General features: G+C 51.3%; 1 protein-coding gene across 2 annotated transcripts; it reads right to left on the bottom strand.

Annotated features, from left to right (window-relative positions):
* Nucleotides 1-3,960: 3,960 nt before the first annotated feature.
* Nucleotides 3,961-19,312, bottom strand: LOC127046544 (dynactin subunit 3-like). Of its 2 annotated transcripts, none has more exons than XM_050943718.1 (7): nucleotides 19,144-19,312; nucleotides 18,282-18,366; nucleotides 16,017-16,103; nucleotides 14,878-14,961; nucleotides 13,828-13,886; nucleotides 5,466-5,525; nucleotides 3,961-4,523 (listed from the first exon to the last, which is right to left on the bottom strand). In XM_050943718.1, exons 1-7 carry the CDS (start codon nucleotides 19,270-19,272, stop codon nucleotides 4,434-4,436), a joined length of 594 nt encoding a protein of 197 aa, XP_050799675.1. In that variant the 5' UTR covers nucleotides 19,273-19,312; the 3' UTR covers nucleotides 3,961-4,433. The 2 variants fall into 2 exon arrangements, with proteins under 2 accessions (XP_050799675.1, XP_050799677.1); XM_050943720.1 differs by having other exon boundaries at nucleotides 19,186-19,311.
* Nucleotides 19,313-22,573: the final 3,261 nt, after the last annotated feature.

Raw genomic sequence — 22,573 nt, 5'->3', positions numbered from 1 at the left:
TGTCTGAGGGCCCTTAGCCAAGACCCCACTGGACAGGCACCCATGGGCGCTAAGCAGGACCCGAGCTGGGGTGGGGGGGTTGGCTTGTGGCTTGGCCAATGTCATTCTTAGCTTTTATTCCACTGGATGCTAATTGCTAGAGCTGGCTGCATTCCAGGCCCGGATAGTTTGCACGTACTAGGGAGTCAGGTGAATTCAACCACTGTCAAGCCCTTTTGTGTCTGCCAGGCTTTGGCCAGAGTTTGTGGCATTCAGCCAAGCCTGAGAGTTGCACTGTGGTGCAGACGCTCCACGCACAAAACAGGAGAGCAGACCCGGGGAAGGGGAAGGAGCCAGAGGCTGCGGTTTGGTCCCAGTGACAGTCACAGAAAATTCCCAAGTATCAGTATCGTGTTCGTCTGTATCCACAAAACCAACGAGGAGTCTGGTGGCACCTTAAAGACTAACAGATTTATTTGGGAAGAAGCTTTCATGGGTAAAAAACCCACATGCATCTGAAGAAGTGGGGCTTTTACCCACGAAAGCTTATGCCCAAATAAATCTGTTAGCCTTTAAGGTGACACCAGACTCGTTGGTTTTTAAGAAAATTTCCAGATACCCGAGAGATTCACAAATCACCCGCCTACTGCCCAGAGCCACAAGCGAAGCCAAAACTGGCAGAATATTTTCCAGCCAGCTCCCCCCAGTCTCCCACCTCCAGAGCTGATGGCAGAATGTGCCGGAAGGATCTTGGGCTCAGAAGGAAATGCCAACGGGGCTGGCTGGCAAGTTGCAGGGGTGTTTCTGACACATCTATGGGACTCCCCAGGGTGCTGTGTACCACCCCTAGGTGGACAACACACACACTGACACACACACACACACACACACACACTTAGGATTCTCCCACTTGGTGCCGTGTTGTCATTTTTATCTATGCAGGGCGGGTGTGAAACCTGCCCCCCGTGAGTGGAGAGCTCTGAGCTCAATGCAGCGGCACCGCATGTCACACTCAGCTACCCACGTTCTTAGATATCAAAGCTAGAAAGGATCATTAGAGCATCTAGGTCAGACCCCCTGCAGCACCCAGCCCACAGAACCTCACCAAGGAAACATTCCAGCAAGGCCAAGACTCCTCTGAGCTCTCGCAGATCTTCGCTACCCACCCAGCCCTGATGTAAAGACTCCGAGGGATGGAGACTCACCAGGGCCCTAGGTAAGTTCTTGCCAAGCCATCCGTCTTCTGCTCCCCACCCCGTCCATGCCCACTCTCTGGGGGTTTGCACCACTGCCTGCTAGGGAGCAGAGTCCTGGGACCAGGCCAGGGGCAGCTGGGCCTCAGGGTTGGAGTGGGAGTCAGGCCTAGTGGTTAGAACAGGAGTTGGGAGCCAGGAATTAGCACCCAGGCAGCAGAGCCAAGGGTCAGTCTATTGATTCTGCCCACCAGTCAGGCAGCCAGCTGTGGTCGTTAGGTTGCCCAGAGCAGGCTCTGCTGAGGGCTCCGATTCCTGACACACAGACTGAGTTGCTCAGGGACCAGTGGCACTAGACTCAGGGGTGGGGGGAAGCAGAGGGGCCAGGGCCCTCCCACTTTTCACCAGAGCGGACTCCACCTCTTCCCCTCAAGGCCCCAGCCAGCCAGGGAGCACAGGCAGCTGTGGGAGCCACATGGACCCCCCACCTGCCTGCGGTGCAGGGGGCTGAGAGCAGACCCATTTGAAGGGGCAGGGTCCAAGTGTGGGTGCAGCTCTTAGGTTGCCCTGGTGGGTTGGTATGTAGCAGCTGTGAGCCAGCGTTACACCTCCGATCGCCCAGCACAGGCTCCTCCAGGAATGCAGGCTGCGGGCAAAAGGCACCCCACAGGGCAGCACAGTGTGTTTCCTGGGCATGACATTTCTTATGGCAATGGGTAGCCCAGCATGTTCTCTCGCTAACACCCGGGGGGGGGACTGGCTTGCTGGCGCCAGGCTGGACCTGCGGGGTGGACACGGGTTGGCTAGTGTGCTGACACTTGCTAGCTCCGTCCTTCCCTCCCTGGGCGGAGCAGCCGTGCTTCATCCTCGACGTGCCCGACTCCTGGGCTGCAGGACCGAGCAGCTGGGCGATGCCTCGGAGCTGGCATTAGGCCCAGCCCATGGCTGAGAGACTCACTGTGCAAACTCTGCTGCCATCTAGCCTTTGGTACAGCCGTGCACCCTCACGGCTCTGTGCTGAGGCAGCATTTCCCAAACTCGGGCTGAGATCCTAGCCCTGCTCCGTGGGCCGAAGGGGAGGGGGAAGGGCCCTCTGTGCCAAAAATGGCATCGCCTGTTTCCCAGTCACCCACTACTTGCAAGGAAATGATCCTGGGTGCGTTTAGCTCAGTGTCCTAGCAGAGATGGCACAGGAGGAGGTGTCAGTTGGTGTCTGCTCCAGACCAGCACAGCACACTGGGGAACAGGACGACCGGCTCCTTATGCACCAACTATAACATGTAGGGGAAATGCTGCATGAGTACAGGGGACTTCAATTTGCCTGACAGATGCTGGGGTCTCCTGCTGCCAGGGCTAAAACATCCTGGGAATTTATTAACATTACAGATGAGCACTTCCTACCACAAATGGTGTTGCATCCAACACGGAGATTTCTAGATCAGAGCTCATCTGAGGCTGGTGCCACCTCTTCAGCCAATTCGATCCTGCCAGGCTCCACAGCTGCCCCCCTTTAACCAGGACACTCCCCTTTCTCCTACTCAAGACAAAAGTTTTAAGAAGGGCCCAAATGGATCCTAGTGGCCATGGGGCCTGGAAGCCTGCAACAGACCCTGCACCTGCACCTACCCGCTGGGCTTCTCTCCAGTTCTCGGTGTGGGAGGACCCATCACTTTTATACCCTCACACTGCAGGCACTTGGCCTTATTTTCCCTCTTGGGACTGAGTTACAAAGCAGGGGAAGGGGGGGCAGGGAGACCCTTCCTCATGACTTCACAAGCTCTCAGTCCTGTGCAAAGGACGGTGGGTGAGCATCAGAGGAAATGGCCCTTTTCTCAGGGGAGGGATTGACTGGAGTCCCTTATAGCACATGCACCAGCCAACCAAAGCAGCTCAGCTAGTTTTCCCCCTACCAGATGGGCACAGTCCCCCCTGCTGTGCCAGAGACCAGGCTGAAATTTACTGCCTGGTGCCAGTCAGAGCAGTTCCTGTCAGCCTGTCCAGCGCCCATTGCTATTTAGTCAGCTATAAACATACATCTTGGCCCTGCTGAGCCCCACTCTGGCACAGCAGCAGGTACCTGCAGTTACGCAAGGGAGATTTCATCAGAGTGGCACCAGCAGCAGGCCCATCATTGGGACCACATGAACTCCCATGCCACTAGCAGCACCATAGTGGAACTGGAAAAGGTACAGAAAAGGGCAAAGATGATCCGGGATGTGGAACACCTTCCACATGTGGACAGATCAGTCAGACTGGGACTGTTCAGCTTGGAAAAGAGACAACTAAGGGGGGATATGATAGAGGTCTATAAAATCATGATTGGTGTGGAGAAAGTAAGTGTTATTTACTCTTCAGAACACAAGAACTAGGGGTCACCAAATGAAATGAATAGGCAGCAGGTTTAAAACAAACAAAAAGAAGTATTTCTTCACATAACGCACAGTCAACCTGTGGAACTCTTTGCCAGAGGATGTTGTGAAGGTCAAGATTATAACAGGGTTCAAAAAGAACTAGATAAGTTAACAAAGGATGGGTCCATCAATAGCTATTAGCCAGAATCGGCAGGGATGGTTCCCTGGCCTCTGTTTGCCAGAAGCTGGGAATGGGTGACGGGATGGATCACTTGATGATTATCGGTTCTGTTCACTCCCTCTGAGGCACCTGGCATTGGCCCATGTCAGAATACAGGACACTGGGCTAGATGGACCTTTGGTCTCACCCAGTATGGCCGTTCTTATGTTTTTACCATAACTCCAGACATTCACAAAGAACAGCAAGTGAGCCACAACGTAATTAACGTCTGAGGATTTTATTCTGGTCCACAGGTAAATGTAATAGATCCGCATTTCCGTCACATCCCAGCGAGCTGAGCAGGGAGTTTTAAATAAATTATTAGAAGTCAAAGTTATTTCAGGGAAGTGCAAGTCAGGAGAAGTGCAGATCCTCGAGTTCTAACAGGACGCTAGTCACCTGGCTTCATTTTTAAGAAGGGAGGGGAGGGCAAAGTGCAGCTCATAGACCAAAAATGGGTTACAAGACCCTCTGGCATCATTGGCAGCCACCTTCATCTTCAGTATTGTAGGTGCAGCCTGCTGAGACTACAAGTCCCAGCATGCAGTGCTCTGCTCCAAGCAGCCAGGCCAGAGCATTGCATACTGGAACCTATGATGCCAGGACAGCTGCAATCCTCCCCAGTTCACCCAAGCTTGGTGCTGCCCTGGGGCTGCAAGCTGCATTTCTCCTGGCGATACATCGCTGCCATCACTCTGCCATAGGCTTCACCTGCTTGGCTGCTTCCAGCTGCGTCAGCATTTCATCCCACTGGACAAACTGCTTAGACAGAAGCAGGGTCTGAAAAAGGCTTTTAAGGAAGAAGAGGTGGAATGTGGCAAAGAACATGGCAGTGAAGCCAAGGCTGGCGTGGTCCCGGAGAACGAACCTGGACTGAGCCCAGCCACTGTCAGACACCTGATTCAGACAGAAGTGAACACAGACCAATCCTGGGGCCTCCGCCTCTACCCTGTGACGGGGGACAGTGGAGCCTGGGCTCATGGACCGCAGCAAGCGATCAGATTCAAGCCCAGGGAAGCACTTGCCCAGAGCTGTGATTTCAAGGGCCCAAGATGACAGCAGGGCTCAGTACGGAGTCAGAACAGCCCACCTGACGCCCTGCTCTCTATCCTGCCGCACCACAGGAAGGAGGCCCACAGCCTTCACTTGGATCCACACTTCTCACCCTGAAGGTAGCAGAGCCATAATGTAGCTCAGGCAGGTGCTCTCACTGATCTGCAGTCCAAGCGACCCACATGCTGACAGCTCCCGGCCCAGGATGGGCTCTGGGAAAGAAGCTGTCAGAATGGAGAGTGCAAACGTCCAGGTTTCTCTGCTGTTGTGGTGAGACCAGCCCTTGTGAGGCATTCAGGCCTCAGGGCTTCCAGCCCAGCGTGAGCTCCTCAGTGCGGGGGATCTAGGTGCTCACTACTGGGCTAGCTGGATGCTCAGGGCAGTATCAGTATAAGCGCTTGGGTTCTGTCTGTTAACATGACACAGCGCTGCGTGTCACACCCCACAGAGGCTGTGCTATAGGGAACGGCACGCGACACAGACGGCTCTCCCTTTTCACAAGCCGGGGGCTAGAACAGTCAGCTACCCAAGATATCCAGTGGGCTGAAGGATCCTTAGAGTGCCGTTCTGCCCCTTGGTACAGCTATTTTCAGATTAACAACCGCCCTGCAAGCCGCCAGCGCCCCACACACTGTCTGGCTGTGCCCGCAGCCTGGGATTAAAGGATACCATTTTATTGTAGTCTTCTAGGAGCACCCTGACGTTTTCGGTTACTGCTTCGCACTGGTCCTGCAACAGGAGGAGAGCACCAAGTGAACGGGCAATAAGGGACATCCTAATCTGGATACAGCACTTTCCAGCTCCAAAGCACTTCAGAGCATTTACCTCCCAGCCCCCAGGAGGAAGGTAACTGTCCCAGGGAAACTGAGGCAGGGGGAAGCACCTTGGCCCAGGTCAGAGCCTGGCTTCGCATTTGGCCATTCCAGGCTGTGATCGGGGTTGCTGCGGGAAGTTCTGACAGTCACAGAAAAGGACAATCAAACAAGGTGCAGGAAACCACAAAGCAAATGAAGTGTCTAAAGCACAGGAGCTGGCAGGACTGGACACTCAACGGCAACATCTATGCTAATGCAGAGATACGGCTGCTGGGAGGAACGTCATCACCCTGTAGACCACGGAGCTGAGCAAAACCCAAGCTTCTGAAACCCAGGCAATGCTCAGGTTGCCCAGACAACAGCCTCAGCTCTCTTTTCCAGCAATGCCCCAGTACCACACACATTGTGGGGATCACCCAGACCAGTAAGGGGTTGTCCCCGCATGCCTGTAATTTTCGGTGCCTTCTGGCTGTGCTGCTGTGGCTCAGAGCCCTGACACCACTAGCCAGCTTACAAGCATAAGGTTCTCAACACTGGTTTCCACACCCATAGTTACTCCCTGCAGGATGATCTACTAGCCCTTCTGGTCCTGAGTCACCCCCACCCCCCAAATCCATCTCCCTGAGTTCTTAACTACCAGACACACAGACTTTTCCCCTCTGGTTCGTCACTCCCGAAGGAGTGAAACCTGCCCCGTTATCACTTCACTTTGGTGCACACACTCCCCACAGTTTGGGGTAAAAGCAAACAGAATTTCACAGAAAACGCAGATCCAAAGATGAAAGAGTGAGGAAAAGCAAAGTTACACACACAAAAAAAAGACACAGGCAATCTCAGGCTTCACTTCTGTACTAGCTAAATTCTAGAGATGTCGATTAATCCCATGCATCCGATGAAGTGGGTATTCACCCACAAAAGCTCATGCTCCAAAACATCTGTTAGTCTATAAGGTGCCACAGGATCCTTTGCTGCTTTTACACAATTAATCACAGTTAACTCACACGATTAACTCAAAAAAAGTAATTGCGATTAATCACACTGTTAAACAATAGAATATCAATTGAAATGTATTAAATATTTTTGGATGGGTTTCTACATTTTCAAATACATCGATTTCAGTTACAACACAGAATACAAAGTGCACAGTGCTCACTTTATATTATTTTTATTACAGATATTTGCACTGTAAAAATGATAAACAAAAGAAACAGTATTTTTCAATTCATCTCATACAAGTACTGTAGTGAAACCTCTTTACTGTGAAAGTGCAACTTACAAATGTAGTTTGTGTTACACAACTGCACTCAAAACCAAAACAATGTAAAACTTTAGAGACAATAAGTCCACTCAGTCCTATTTCTTGTTCAGCCAATCGCTAAGACAAACAAGTTTATTTACGTTTATGGGAGATAATGCTGCCCACTTCTTATTTACAATGTCACCTGAAAGTGAGAACAGGTATTCACATGGCACTTTTGTAGCTGGCATCGCAAAATATTTACATGCCAGATGGGCTAAAGTTCGATATGCTTCTTCATGTTTTGGCCATCGTTTCAGAAGACATGCATCCATGCTGATGACGCTTGTTAAAAAATGAATGCATTAATTAAATTTACGACTGAACTCCTTGGGGGAGAACTGTATGTCTCCTGCTCAGTCTTACCCACATTCTGCCATATGTTCCATGTTATAGCAGTCTTGGATGATGACCCAGCACATGTTGTTCACTTTCACTGCAAATCTGACAAAATGCAAAGAAGATACGAATGTGAAATTTCTAAAGATAGCTACAGCACTCAACCCAAGATTTAAGAATCTGAAGTGCCTTCCAAAATCTGAGAGGGACGAGGTATGGAGCATGCTTTCAGAAGTCTTAAAAGAGCAACACTCTAATGTGGAAACTGCAGAATCCAAACCACCAAAAAGAAAAATCAACTTTCTGCTGGTGGCATCTGACTCAGATAATGAAAATGAACATGTGTCGGTCCGCACTGCTTTGGATTGTTATCGAGCAGAACCCGTCATCAGCATGGAGGCATGTCCTTTGGAACAGTGGTTGAAGCAATAAGGGACATATGAATCATTAGCACATCTGGCATGTAAATATCTTGCAACGCCGGCAGTATTATCTTCTGCAAATGTAAACGAACTTGTTAATCTGAGTGATGGCTGAACAAGTAGGACTGATCGGACTTGCAGGCTCTAAAGTTTTACATTGTTTTGTTTTTGTATGTAATTCTACATTTGTTAAGTTCAACTTTCATGATAAAGAGATTGCACTACAGTGCTTGAATTAGGTGAATCGAAAATTTCTTTTGTTTTTTTACAGTGCAAATATTCGTAATAAAAAATAAATATGAAGTGAGCACTTTGTACTAAAATCAATATATTTGAAAACGTAGAAAACAGCCAAAAATATTTAAATAAATGGTATACTATTGTTTAACAGCACAATTAATTGTAATTAATTTTTTTTAATCACTTGACAGCCCTACTGTCACGGAGTCCCCGGGCGATGCTCTGGAACTGCTCCCCACAAAGCCAGGCAGGACTTTGGGGAGTCTCCTCTCCCTTGGAGCAGACTTGTTCAGGGCAAGAAGCTCACATGGCTTCACCTCCTGGGTCTCTCCTTGGAGCACTCAGCATCCTCTGCCCCTCCGTGTGCTTCCCACAGCGAGCCCGCCCCAGTGGGGTCCTGGGGAAGCCACCGGGTCCTGCACTCCCACTTCGCAGTCAGACGTGACCCTCAGCCAGCCAGTAAAACAGAGGTTTATTCAATGACAGGAATACGGTCTAAAACAGAGCTTGTAGGTACTGCGAACCAGACCCCTCGGCCGGGTCCATTCTGGGGGGCAGTGAGCCAGACCCCCACATCTGCACTTCACTCCTCATCCCCAGCCAGCTCCAGACTGAAAAACCCCCTCCAGCCCCTCCTCCTCTGCTCAGTTCCTTTCCCAAACCAGGAGGTCACCTGACCTCTGTCTCCAACACCTTTAGCTGGCACCTTTGCAGAGAAGGGGCCCAGGCCATCAGCTGCTAGGAGACAGAGTGCCAGGCATTTAGGTGCACTGGCCCTTTGCTCTGCAGCAATCACACACCCTTATTCCACCACCTAGATACTTAAGAACTGCATAGGGGACACTGAGGCACCAACACAGTATTCAGAGAAAACATTAAGAACATTCCCAGTTCGCCACACCTACTAAATTGCCTTTTCTAGTACAAGTTACTGTGTCCTCGAGAGGATCCAGTCTCATACTGATGCCACCTGCTTAGATCCTGGCTCTCTGTTTCTGAATAACCTTCACTTCAAACCCTCTTCCCTTTTAACAGGGTGTGCAGGGTTTCCCTCCCCCTCCCCGACTCGGGTAGTAATTCCTGGTTACACAGCAGAGCAGCTGTGAGAGGTGTAGGGGACCTCCCCCACTTCTTTAGGGCTCATCTGCATCTGAAACGCTACAGCTGTACACTAAAGTGCTCCAGCTGCAGACGCGACCTATGCTGATGGGAGGGGTTCTCCCGTTGGTGTAGGTAATCCATGTCCCTGGGAAGCTGTAGATAGGTCACTGACCTAGCACTGTCTAGACAGGGGGTATGCTGACTTCACTATACTGTTCAGGGCTGTAGATTTTTTCCTTTTTAGCATAGACCAGGCCTTAGTTTTTCAAGACCTGAGGTTTTCTTTTCAGTTTCCATGTCCTTCCATTAAACGTAATGGTCCCCATTGTCTTTCCCTAGGTCGTACAGTGCTAGATCCTTGCAGTTAGCTTTGCAAACAACTACCCTGTAACCCTCCCTGCCTGATTAATTCACCTTCTGTTGTGAGGTGATGCTGCAGTTGCATTGTACGGCTTGTCTACACCCGAAATGCTACAGTAGGACAGACGCAGCATGGACAGTGCCTATGCTAATGGCCGGGGCTAGTTCAACTTAATTTCACTCAGGGGGGTGGATTTTTTACATCCTCAGTGGCGTAAGATGGGCTGACCTAACTCTTTAGTGTAGGCCAGGCTCTAGTTACAGTTACACTGTTCTACACACACACAAAACCATTACCTGTGTACATATCACCTCATGACCATCACAAGTTTCCATAAAAGACCTCACTTGACATATTCCTACACAGTAACACTGGGTATAACCAGTTGATTCAGTTGCTTATTCTTTAGGGTTCAGACCCCTGTTCTCTCCTGGGGGGCCTGGACCCTGCCTGTCACAAAAAGCCCATCTACCATTATCCACAGGATGCCATCTAGCACTACTGAAGGAGCAAAGAGCTGCCGCATGTCACCTTCCCTCTCCTCTAGCAATGCCTCAAGAGCGCACACTCACGCTGGCCCTTGGCACCGTGCGATTCTGGAAGTTCCAGACCCTGCCGTACACTCACACGCAGGCCTAGTGTACACTAGCAAATCAGGTTGGTTTAACTACAATGGTCAGGGATGAGAAAAATCCACCCCTGAGCGATGCAGTTCAGCTGACCTAACCCCCAGTGTAGCCAGTGCTAGGTCATCAGAAGAATTCTTTCATAATAGAATATCAGGGTTGGAAGGGACCTCAGAGCAGGACCAAACACCAACTAAATCATCCCAGCCAGGGCTTTGTCAAGCCTGACCTTAAAAACCTCTAAGGAAGGAGATTCCACCATCTCCCTAGGGAACCCATTCCAGTGCTTCACCACCCTCCTAGGGAAAAAGTTTTTTCTAATATCCAACATAAACCTCCCCCACTGCAACTTGAGACCATTACTCCTTGTTCTGTCATCAGGTACCGCTGAGAACAGTCTAGATCCATCTCTTTGGAGCCCCCTTTCAGGTAGTTGAAAGCAGCTATCAAATCTCCCCTCATTCTTCTCTTCTGCAGACTAAACAATCCCAGTTCCCTCAGCCTCTCCTCATACATCATGTGCTCCAGCCCCCTAAATCATTTTTGTTGCCCTCCGCTGGACTCTCTCCAATTTTTCCACCTCCTTCTTGTAGTGTGGGGCCCAAAACTGGACACAGTGCTCCAAATGAGGCCTCACCAATGTTGAATAGAGGGAAATGATTACGTCCCTCAATCTGCTGGCAATACCCCTACCTATACGCCCAAAATGCTGTTAGCCTTCATGGCAAGAAGGGCACACTGGTGACTCAGATCCAGCTTCTCATCTCCTGTAACCCTTAGGTCCTTTTCTGCAGAACTGCTGCCTAGTCACTCCGTCTCCAGCCTGTCGAGGTGCATGGGATTCTTCCATCCTAAATGCAGGACTCTGCACTTGTCCTTGCTGAACCTCATCAGGTTTCTTTTGGCCCAATCCTCTAATTTGTCTAGGTCCCTCTGCATCCTATCCCTACCCTCCAGCATATCTACCACTCCCCCAAGTTTAGTGTCATATGCAAACTTGCTGAGGGTGCAGTCCACGTCATCCTCCAGATCATTAATGAAGACATTGAACAAAATCGGCCCCGGGATTGACACTTGGGGCACTCCGCTTGACACCAAGCTACGCTGCCTGTGGGGACGTGGATTCCCTATGCCAATGGGAGAACCCTTCCCGACAGCGTAGGTAACATCTACACTGAAGCAGAACAGCAGTGCCGCTGCAGAACTTCAAGTGCGGACAAGCCCGTAGCCAGCTCCCCAGAAAGAGCACAAGTATACAATTTGAGAACCACTTCTCAGCCTTTTACCACTCCCTTAAACCTCCTCCTAGGAGACCATCTCATTTCACTTATCCATCCCAAAAGCATTAGAATCCACTTCTTCCCCCTCACTGCTGATACCCTAGATTAGAAAAGCTCTTTGTCCTGCTACGGACATAACCTAAATACAATTGATGCATGCTGCATCCTGAGGGTACCCACGTACCTCTTCCCTTCGCTCACAAGTATCAGAGGGTGCAAAACACAGATCTCCTTCTATCGCAACCACAGCTCTGCATGCACCTCAAAGAAATCCACATATATCCTCAGGCCCAATTATTGCCTCCACCAGTTAGTGAAGGTCCACCTAACACACTATCTGCAGCTGAAGTGCATCAAAATGCTTCCCCAGAGCTGGCAGTGGCCCCTGAGAACACCAGGAACGTGGCATAGGCTTGAACAGCACTCGATGGAATCCTGTGGCTGAGCACAACTGGTCCGTAAGAGGAGGTGAAGAGCTCGCACGTTTCAGCAGCTGGGGGGTATATTGGGGCATTGCTGAAAGAGGGCAGAGCTAAGCTCACATGGGCACCCATAACTGGGCATTTTCTGGTTTTCAAGCAGTGGAGTTTTACTCAGCTTGCTGTTCTGCAAGGGGACAACATACTACAGAGCACCCTGAATTCCACTAACTGTGCTTTCTTTGCCAAGGGATTCCCTAGGGGTGTTAAACAAAAGATAGGTTGTTGGTAGGAGTCAGTGGTCACTTAAGCGGCTGTAGGTATCAGCATGCTGAGCCAGCTGTCCCAGTCTCCCCTCATCCCCACATACACCAGCTGCACCCCACCAGCCAAGCTTCAGCACACCTCCCAAGCCATGCTCCTAACCTCTTCAAGGTGCCCCCTCCTCCAACTCCCCCCCCCACACACAGACACAGACACACCAGGCCTCCCATCTGGGAATGCATCTCCCTGAAGGCTTCATTCCCTTGTCTACAAACACTTCTATTTCCATTACTTCCCCTGCCTATAACCCAGCTCACATGCAGTGCCTGGAGCAAAAGGCAACTACAGTACAGTGGGATAGGGTGGAGTAGGGAGGCTGGCAGAGCTGCAGGGGCTACAGGGCATTGGGGTGCACTGGCACAGCAGTTAAGGGAGACTGGCAGAGCTAGGGGGTGCTGCACTTCCTGCACCCACAACCTCTCTTGCCTCCCCTACCATCCATCTCCATTTATCCCTCTCCCCATAACTCCCCTCGCTGCATTCCCAAACCCATCCCTCTATTCCTCTACTGCCCCACCCCCAGATACCTCTCCCTTCCTAAGAAGGCTTCAACCGTCTAATACTGCCCATCCCCCCCAACATTCCCCACAAAATAAAATTGCTTCCCATGATTCACAAATGATAGCAACCTCCAGTCACTCAGTCCAAAACAACTTTTAACCTAGATGGGGGCTTGTTATGTTCACTGAAGGGTGAGTTCACAGCCGTCAACAGGTCTGAGATTCATCCCTTATTAGTGCTGTTAAACTGAGCAGTACAAGGCAGCAAAAGGAAACCGGGGGGTGGGGTGGGGGGGTGGCAGTGGAGAGGAAGGCCTGTAATTCAGGAACCTTGCAGTTAAATGACTCCACCACTATAATATTTGACTGCCTCCCTCTCACTGCACCTTTTCTCCCCGGAGTGCAAGCGTTTTGGGCAGCAACTGTACTCTGTACAGCTCCTACACAACAGGATCCTGAGTGAGGCCTCCAGGTGCTACTGTAACTACACCTCTACCCCGATATAATGCTGTCCTTGGGAGCCAAAAAAAACCATACCGCATTATAGGTGAAACCGCGTTTTATTGAACTTGCTTTGATCCACCAGAGTGTGCAGACCCCCCCTCCTCCCCCGGAGCACTGCTTTACCGCGTTATATCCGAATTTGTGTTATATCGAGTCACGTTATATCGGGGTAGAGGTGTACTACAAAATCTACACTGCACTAGTGGCCACATGCCCCAGTTGGGATCAGGGCCTTATTGGGCTAGGCAATCTACAGACACAGTCAGCAAATCACCCTCCCAATGAGCCTAAGGCTGCAGAAGAGACAAGCCCTAATGCGGAGGTACAGACCTGGGGGAAGAAGAGACAAAGGAGCTAGTAACACAAACACACCAGGATACAAGGATGAATGGTTTGGGGAGTAAGACACTGGTCTGGGACTCAGGAGCCCTGGGTTCACTTCCAAGCTCTACCCCAAACTTCCTGTGTGAGGTTGGGCTGGTCGCTTCACCTCTCCATGCCCCAGTTACTCTCTAATGTAGAAATGTTACTCTGTTAAATCCACTGCGGTTTTTAAAAAGCCACCCAAAGCTATTTGTACATTGAGATGTTCCGGAGCAGAGATCCCTTCTGACTCCTGGAAATTCCATGATCTAGACAAACTGAAAACAACGTAATGGAAAGAAGAAATACTGATAATCGTAACTAGAGTGGTTTTAGTCTGTGCTACTAATTACCCCATCCTTGCCCACGAATTACCTACAGTTAACAAGAGGCCCCATCCCTGCCCACTGAAGATTAACCGTGATGAGTATTCACTCTACCTGCTGCTGTATGTGGATTTGCGCAAGTCGCTGCAGTTTGGCAGCATGGTCAGGAGCAGCTGCAAAGTACAGAACAAAAGTCAGTCCTGGCTTAGTTTTGACATCCAGGAATTGCAGTTCCCAAACTAGAGACGACTGTCTAAGAGCATCTTTAAAATCTTTCTATTGGGATTAATTTAATACATTTCTTGTCAGTAGAAGCACATTACAGCTCAGAAATGCCCTGAAGATAAATACTGCTGGCCACCGGACCACCACTGCTTACTGCCACTTTACTGCTAAGTAAGTGAAATGCCAACATTTTAGTTGTTTGTGTATACACTGATCAGAACCAACTGAAAACAACGTTCCAAAGTCACCCCTCTGCTGCCTCTGGGGCCATGAGAGGTGGGTCCCGTGCGGAAGATTAGATGCACAAGAGACTTGTATGAAGCAGGCAACTGGATTACTGTGTGTGACTATTACTGGTAAGCAACTGCATGGAGACTACAGAGACCTCACAATGCAAGGGGCAGAGATACTCAGTGAACAGGAAGCTACACCTTAGAAGGGAGACGTTCTACTGAGTTTTCCCCCTATAAGATTCTAAGGATTGTGTAGAGTAACGTGTGCATTTGTTGGCCTCCATTTTCCCCTCACAATTACACTGGTTCACTGGACCAACTTCTCAGGAATATTTAACAGCCTTGCCAGTATAACATGGTTCTGGGGTCACTTAAATTCAGCCTCCCTGTACAGTGGCAGTATCGTAACCAGGAGAATACATTCATGCCCATGTTGCTGAAGATGACAACCGTGCCACATTCTGCATTTCTTCTGCATGCTGCTGCACTGCTTTAGCACCCACAACCTTCTTAGACTGCAAACTTGTCAGAATTGGAAACGCTTACAATGGTTTCTGGTTATTTGAGGCAGACAGCTAGAGAACTTTTAAAAACAGCATTTCCACACTGTTCTTAGTGCCCAGGGTAACGAAAGAGAGGCCACTTATCTTCACTAACTACAGGACAGCAGCTATGAAAAGGCAGCTTGCAGATGAGCATGGGTTACCTTTGATGTGTGCACTGTCCAAGAACGGCTGGAGGTTGTTCACCTGTTCCAGAAGAGCAACTTGGGAAAGAATAAACTGCTCCTCTGGTTTAAAAGACAGAGAAGGAGAAGTTTAAGTCAAAAACTTTCAGCTTTTCACAGATGAGAAAAAAAAAATCAGTTGATTAATTGGCCTGTTTCAGTTTCCCCTTCTCATAAGGCAATCAAACCTACATGCAGCAGAAAGACTTCACCACAATGATACTTTACATTACTACTGCACCTTTCAGCCAAGAATCTCTGTGCCTTTCGCAAACACCTCCCCAGCCTTTTCTGGGGTAGGTATTATCAGATAGGGAAACAGAAGCTGAAAGGCAGCACACAGTACATAAACAGAAGAACCAGGAGCAGATGCCAGGATGTTCCTCACTAAACTAGTGATGGAAAAAGCACATGCTTTTTGTTCTTTCATTGGCTCAGTTGTTGATCCTCATTAAAAAAGTCAACTTCATGGCTCCGACTTTCCCTCACTTACACCAGTCTGAATCGGGGGAAACACCACTGGAGACAATGGAGTTACACACACCTACCACAGGAGAGGGGCGACTCAGATCCCCTGTGAGAGAGCTGGACAGGGTTACAAGCTCAAGGCATGGATACTTAATGCACATCACAGTACATATACACTTAACTGTTCTTATGAACACTATTGTTACAGCAACAGTTGCAAGACACAGGGCAGCAATTCCACACAACCCTTTCCCCGCTCCCCCCAAAGCTTCTGACCAAAGGCCAGACAGAGTCAGAGGGAGTCACGGTCACTCATTAAGGGAAGGCCTTCAACAGCGAGAAAAGCACTCCTCATGCAGGCACTGGCTCCACTGTGCCAGCTGCATGCCAAGTGCTTGCCAGGGAGCCAGAGCCTGGGGACTGAACCACACTTGTTCTTCTCTGTACGATTCATACTGTACTTTCTCAATTTCTGATCTTTTACTGAAGCATTAGCCAGTTTACAGAGGAAGACTAGACACCAAAGGAGGCATTTCTGTCCTAAGCGCATGATTGAGAGAGATTAAATGAAATGCATTCAATTAAAATCCCACCCCCATAACTTGTGACCTTTTGGGAAATGAGCATACTCCTTCCATTTCATGACGTACCTGCTAAGATGAACTGCAGTTTCATGGCATCGGGAACAGCCATTCGATCAATGTACTGAGGATCCAGATATTTTATTAAATCTTCAACTAAGATCAGAAGTAGGTGACAGAGAGGGAGAAGAAGAGAAGTGACTAGTTCTGGAAGTACTGCCTGTCACAATTTCCTACTTACTACAAGATGTTATTGTCATAATATAATTCCCAATTCTGGACCTTCGCGTCCAAAATACAGGTATTAGCATGAAATTCCCTAAGCTTAATTATCAGCTTAGATTTGATAGGCTGCCACCAATCAGGACTTATTTAGAGCGCCTGATAAACTCTGGTCTCCCCAAACCTTCCCCTGGGGACCCAAAAGACTCAGATTCCCTGAGTCTCACAACCAAGGGGAATAAACTATTCCCTTCCCCCTCCCTCTTTTCTCCCAGCTCTTTCCCGCCCTGGGAACACTAGGAGATCACCTGATTCAACTCCGTGAATCTAACACAAAGAGGAACTTTACCATTGCCTCCCTCAGGCAATACAAACTTAAGCTCCTTTGAGCCTTAACTAGGAGAAAAACTCAAACAGGTCTTAAAGCAAAGCTTTTAAGAAAAAAAAGAAAAAAAAGTAACAGGTTTATCTCTGCACTTAAATGGTAAAAAGTTACAGGGGTCTTTCAACTTATAAAGAACAGAAAAACTTTCTCCAGCAGAAACACAATTTAAGCTATTTCCAGCAAGTACACATATGCAAATGAAAAACAAATTAAAAGACTATGACCGCCTTTTCTACTTACAATTCTGAACAGATAAGAGACGATAGCAGGGAGATTGGCAGAAACCTGGTTACACCTCTAGCCCCGTCCAGGACTCAGAGAGAACAAAGCCAAACCCAAAACCCACAAACAAAGGCTTCCCTCCCCGAGGGATTTGAAAGTTGCTTGTCTTCTGATTGGTCCTCTGGTCAGGTGTTTGGGGTCCCTGTTTGTTAACCCTTTACAGGTAAGAGAGACATTAACCCTTAACTATCTGTTTATGACAGTTATTAAAAAGAATCAGCAGCTACAGTACTTCTACAGTACCATGAATTTACACAGCATTTTATAGAACATCTGAAAGATACACACTTCTTCAAAGAGCTTACAAATCTGAGCTGGCTAACTGTATTAGACCACAATTCAGATGTATCAAGATGCAGAGGCATCTTCAGTGGGGGATCGGAGAGGAATGGCTTTTGAGTCAACAGTACAACATTGCTGCTGCACCAAGCCTGTAAGTTTCTTTGTTTGATCTTATTAAAAAAGTGTGTACATACATGGCCCAAGCCAACAGGCATCCATTATTTACAGAAGGTCCCACTAACGTGCTAAGTATCACATTGGCCAATTTTAAATTCAGCTGCAGAATTCACAGTCCATTCTTTAAAGGGAGGGCACAGAGTGCTCACTTTCCATCATGTGGCCTGCTAGTTCCCCTGCCCTCTGAAATGTCTTTCCTTTGCACACCCAAGTCTTGCCTTCTGAAGCTGGCTGAGGGTGTGCTAAAGTGGCACCACTCTGTCCCCTCCAGGAACAGCATGCTATTTCTCCGACATCTCTTCTCTGTTACAAAAATCCCAAGGTTGCCTCCACAATCACGAGAGGCAAAGGCAGAGTCGACAGGGGAACAGCAGCAGTCAACTCACCGCAGTGAAGACATCATGGTGAGCAGGTCTAAGTATGTTGACTTCAGCTACATTATTCAGTAGCTGAAGTTGCATAACATAGATCGATCCCCCCACAGTGTACACCGGGCCTGAGTTGTCCTTGATAGACTCAACAGGGAGAAATAAACTCCAATGCCAGTGAGCAGTCAGAGTCCCTGATTTTCTCCAGCTGGACATACACTGAACATGTCCTACCCCTTTCTGATGACACCAGGCCTGATGGGCTGCAGATTTCTAGGGGGATCTGATCACAGTGGAGAGCACACACAGTCCTAGGGAAGGAATAAAGCTGAATCCTTAGGTTTTAGATCTCTGATACCAAAACAGAAACCAAAGCAGATTCCGTACTCTCACCTCTCAAGAGGTGCACTGCACTCGAGAGATCCCAGCTTGTCTACTCAGTCCTTTGCCTCCCAAGGAGCTAATGATGAGGGTTGTTTTTAAACCCACTCCAAAACCCAACTCAAATAATCTCAGACAGGCCACCCAACAAGACCACCATGTAACACACAGTTTGGATCTAAACCCTGGGGGTAAAACAAAAAAAACAGAACACACAAATGCTGGATGAATACTTACTTTTCTTGTACAAAATTTTAATTCTCTCTCTTTTGCTTGCGATGTTCCCCAAAGCCACCTGAACTTTCACCAAGCCATCTGCTGCCTGGAAAGAAAGAGATGGTATTATAAACCAAACCATGATTAAGTGACCAGGATCCCACAACTCAACTGTCAGGAACAGACCAGCAAAAAGAGAAGATAAAACGTCTATTTAAAGCTGTTTCAGTTACTGACATTCACACACAACATATTTCAACTAGCAGCCTGAACGGGTCCGTAACGTCACTACAGGCTGCTAAACAGAGCCCAGGTTGTACCCCAGAGGTGGCTGCAGTTCAGAAGTAAATGAAGCAGCCTGCGCTAGGCAGCCCGTCCGGGGCACTGGGACAAAAGGCTTCGCACTATTCTCGGGCTCCCCTGTGCCCCGGGGAGCCTCGCTCAGGGCAGCAGTGGAGCGAGCCAGGCCCGCTGGAGAAGAACCGCAGCCGGGGGGGGGAACAGGGCCTGGCTGCTGAAAGAACAAACAGCCAGAGCTTGGCTGCCCCCCCCCACATCCCCCGGGGGTCCAATCCCCGCCCGCCCCCCCCCGTGTGTCCCTCGGGGGCCAATCCCCGCCCCCCTCGTGCGCGCCTCTCTCCCCCCCGTGTGTCCGTGAGGGGCCAATCCCGCCCCCCGCGCGCCTCCCTCCCCCCCGTGTCCCTCGGGGGCCAATCCCCCCCGCGCGCCTGCCCCCAATGCGGAGGCTGCAGCCACCTGCCCCGGCACTCGGCCCCGAGCCGCAGGGAACGGGCCCCGCTGGCCCAGCCCAGGGCCCCTGGATGCTCCCGGGGGGGGAGGGGGGCAGCCCCCCGCCTGGGGCCCGCTCCGGGAGGTCACACACAGGCCGGGCGGGGGGTGCTGAAGAGCCCGCCCACCCCCGCACCTTGCGCGGCCCGCGGGCCGCCCCGGCCCCGAACACCCGGCGCTCCAGCGCCTCCACCCGCTCCTGCAGCCCCGCGGTAGACGCCATCTTGTCAACACCAGCAAGCCGGAAGTGGGGGCGGATCTTCTCCGTGACGGTAGCCAATCGGACGCGGCCTCTCCTCAAGTCAGAGACGAAGGCGGGGGCTAATGACCCGGACGTGCTTCATTTAAAACGACGGGGTGTTGCCATGGAGATTATATGTCCCCGCACGGGCCGCTCCCCTCAGCTCCAAGTGTTGCCATGGAGACGGTGTCCCCAGCCTGCCCTGCGCTGGGTGACAAACACCCCGCCTCCGGGGGGGAGGGGCGCCGTGCCCCGCGTGCGCCCCCGGGGTGACTCCTGCCCCCGGGGTAGGGGGCTGATGGGGAGCAGCGCACTGCCCTCGGGCCGGGCGCGTCGGGTTCACCGGGCCTGGGCCTGCTCCCCCTCGCGTCCCGCTGCCTCCTGCCCGGCTCCCCGGGACCGAGCCAGGCGTCCCCCCAGCGCTGCCCGGAGAGCTGTCCAGCCTGCTCCCCTCGCCTCCCGCCCAGCTCCCCGGGCTGGGGTCCCTGGGTGCGGCCCCTCTGCGCTGGTACCACTATTTCATAAGCACAGTTCCGCACCGTGGGCCAGAATTCACACCCTGCCCCCAGACAGACCCCCCGTCATCACAAACTCTGCTAGCAATTCCTCTGTCCCTCGGTAGGGGGACACGGACCCCCCAGCTCCCAGAGATTCCAGCAAGGGCAGGGCAGCTAATCCTGATGTCTGGGCAAGTTCCCCACTGATTCCCCAGCCCGTCTCACTTGGGTACAGGATCCTCCACCTTCTCCCCCGGCCTCTTCCGTAGCGCTGCTGTTAAACAGCTACTGCATCCCAGCCTAGAGGTGGCTGCACGTCCGTGCCGGGTGGGATATCCCTGTGAACGCAGATCCTGACCGTACAGTCCTAGTGCAGAGAACTCCCACTGAAGACAAGGCAAGTTTGCCCGAGTCAAGGCACGAGGCCAGATGTGTAAAACACTAAGGGGTCTTTGGGCAGAAGGCGCCATTTCCCTGGGAGGGACGTCTCGGACAGGAGAGGATTTGCACAGTTCTGCACTTGCTTATCCCACCCGGCTGAGGGGAGGGACGCGCCGTCTGAGTCCTGAACAGGCCTTTCGAACAGCTGAGCAGGATGCTTGCGGTCGAGAACTCTGAGGCTCTCCACGTGCCGCTGCCTCCTCTCTGCCTCGTGCCCGGGAGCGAATTGCGTAGGCTATGATCCTGTGCCATGCAGAGTTGCTGTGACCGCCCCACACACCCCTGTGGCTTCAGGGGGATCTGTGTGTGCTTAGTCCTTTTGGAAATCCAGCCCCATAGGTGGATTTAGGGGTCTGGTTTGAGGTATCTTGGAGGGAATCCTGATTCTGTTGACATTAATGGCCAAACTCCTATTGATTTCTAGCTACACAGGTTCCAGGCTGTGATCTACTCTGCCCACCTGCACAGCTCAGGCCAGAGACCTGCCCCACACTAATTCCCAGAGCAGAGCTTTTAGACAAACAGCCAATCCTGATTAAAATTGTCGGCAATGGAGAATCCACCACGCCCCTTGGGAAGTTGATCCAGTGGTTCATTACCCTCCCTGTTAAGACATGTGCACCTTATTTCCAATCAGAGTTCATCTGGCTTCAACTTCCAGCCATTGGATCATGTTAGGTGTTTGTGGAAGAGCCCACTATCCAATATGGATTCCCCATGTAGGTACCGATTGACTGTGAGCAAGTCACCCCTTAACCTTCTCTTTGTTAGGATCAATAGACTGAGCTCCATGAGGGTCTCACCAGGAGGCAGGTTTTCTAACCTTTGAAGCATTCTTGAGGCTCTTTTGTGAATTCTCTCTAATTTAGAACATCCTTCTGGAAAGGTGGGCACAGAACCAGGCAGTATTCCAGCAGCGGTCGCACCAGCCTCAGACGAGATCCAATATAGAAATCTCCGTGTTGGATGCAACACTGTTTGTGGTAGGAAACACTGATCTGCAATGTTAATAAATTCCCAGGATGTTTTAGCCCTGGCAGCAGGAGACCCCAGCATCTGTCAGGCAAATTGAAGTCCCCTGTACTCATGCAGCATGTCCCCTACACGTTATAGCTGGTGCATAAGGAGCCAGTGGTCCTGTTCCCCAGTGTGCTGTGCTGGTCTGGAGCAGACACCAACTGACACCCCCTCCTGTGCCATCTCTGCTAGGACACTGAGCCAGACGCACCCAGGATCATATCCTTGCAAGTAGTGGGTGACTGGAAAACAGGGGATGCCATTTTTGGTACAGAGGGCCCCTCCCCCTCCCCTTCGGCCCATGGAGCAGGGCCAGGATCTCAGCCCAAGTTTGGGAAATGCTGCCTCAGCACAGAACCGGGAGGGTGCACGGCTGTGCCAAAGGCTAGATGGCAGCAGAATTTGCACAGTGACTCTCTCAGCCACGGGCTGGGCCTAATGCCAGCTCCGAGGCGTCGCCCAGCTGCTCGGTCCTGCAGCCCAGGAGTCGGGCACATCGAGGATGAAGCATGGCTGCTCCGCCCAGGAAGGGAAGGACGGAGCTAGCAAGTGTCAGCACACTAGCCAACCCGTGTCCACCCCGCACACCCAGCCTGGCGGCAGCAAGCCAGTCCCCACCCCTAGGGGGTGCACCCAATGGACTCGCCATGCAGGGCCAGTGCAACCATTTAGGCGGACTAGGCGGTTGCCTAGGGCACCGAGATTTGGGGGTGCCAAAAAGCGCCCCCAAATTTTTTTTTAAATGGTTGAGCAGCCGCTGCTGCTGGGACAGAGAGGGAGTCTGAGCTGCCAGCGGCAGCTGGCAGCCCAGGGTGTCCCCTGGGTCAGGGCGCCACTGCGGCAGCCCGCAGTCCAGGGTGTCCCCTGAGTCAGGGCGCTGCCGCGGCAGCCGCCAGCCCAGGGGCCTCCTGGGTCAGGGCGCCGCCGTGGCAGCCGCCCGCCCAGGGTGTCCCCTGGGTCAGGGCGCCGCTGGAGGGGGTGGCAGGCAGCTCCCATGGAACTGCCACAGTGGTGCCTGCGGGCAGTCCGGTGGTCCGTGGCTTAGGTGGAGCTGCAGCAGTCGTGCCTGCGGACAGTGGGCTGCTCGCGCGGCTCCGGTGGACCTCCCGCAGACACCACTGCAGCAGCTGCACCGGAGCCGCGGGACCAGCGCGCGGGCGGCGAAATTGCCGTCTGCCTAGGGCGCTCAAAACCCTAGCGCCAGTCCTGTCGCCATGCTCACTAACGGTGCATAGACCTCCGGAGCTGGCTGGGTGTTAGCGAGAGAACACACTGAGCTGCCCGTTGCCATAAGAAATGTCATGCCCAGGAAATTCACTCTGCTGCCC

Source organism: Gopherus flavomarginatus, chromosome 3, assembly GCF_025201925.1.
Source record: "Gopherus flavomarginatus isolate rGopFla2 chromosome 3, rGopFla2.mat.asm, whole genome shotgun sequence".
Classification (NCBI taxonomy): domain Eukaryota; kingdom Metazoa; phylum Chordata; order Testudines; family Testudinidae; genus Gopherus; species Gopherus flavomarginatus.
The sequence above is the reverse complement of the archived record's forward strand: the minus strand, read 5'-3'. Positions and strand labels throughout refer to the sequence as shown.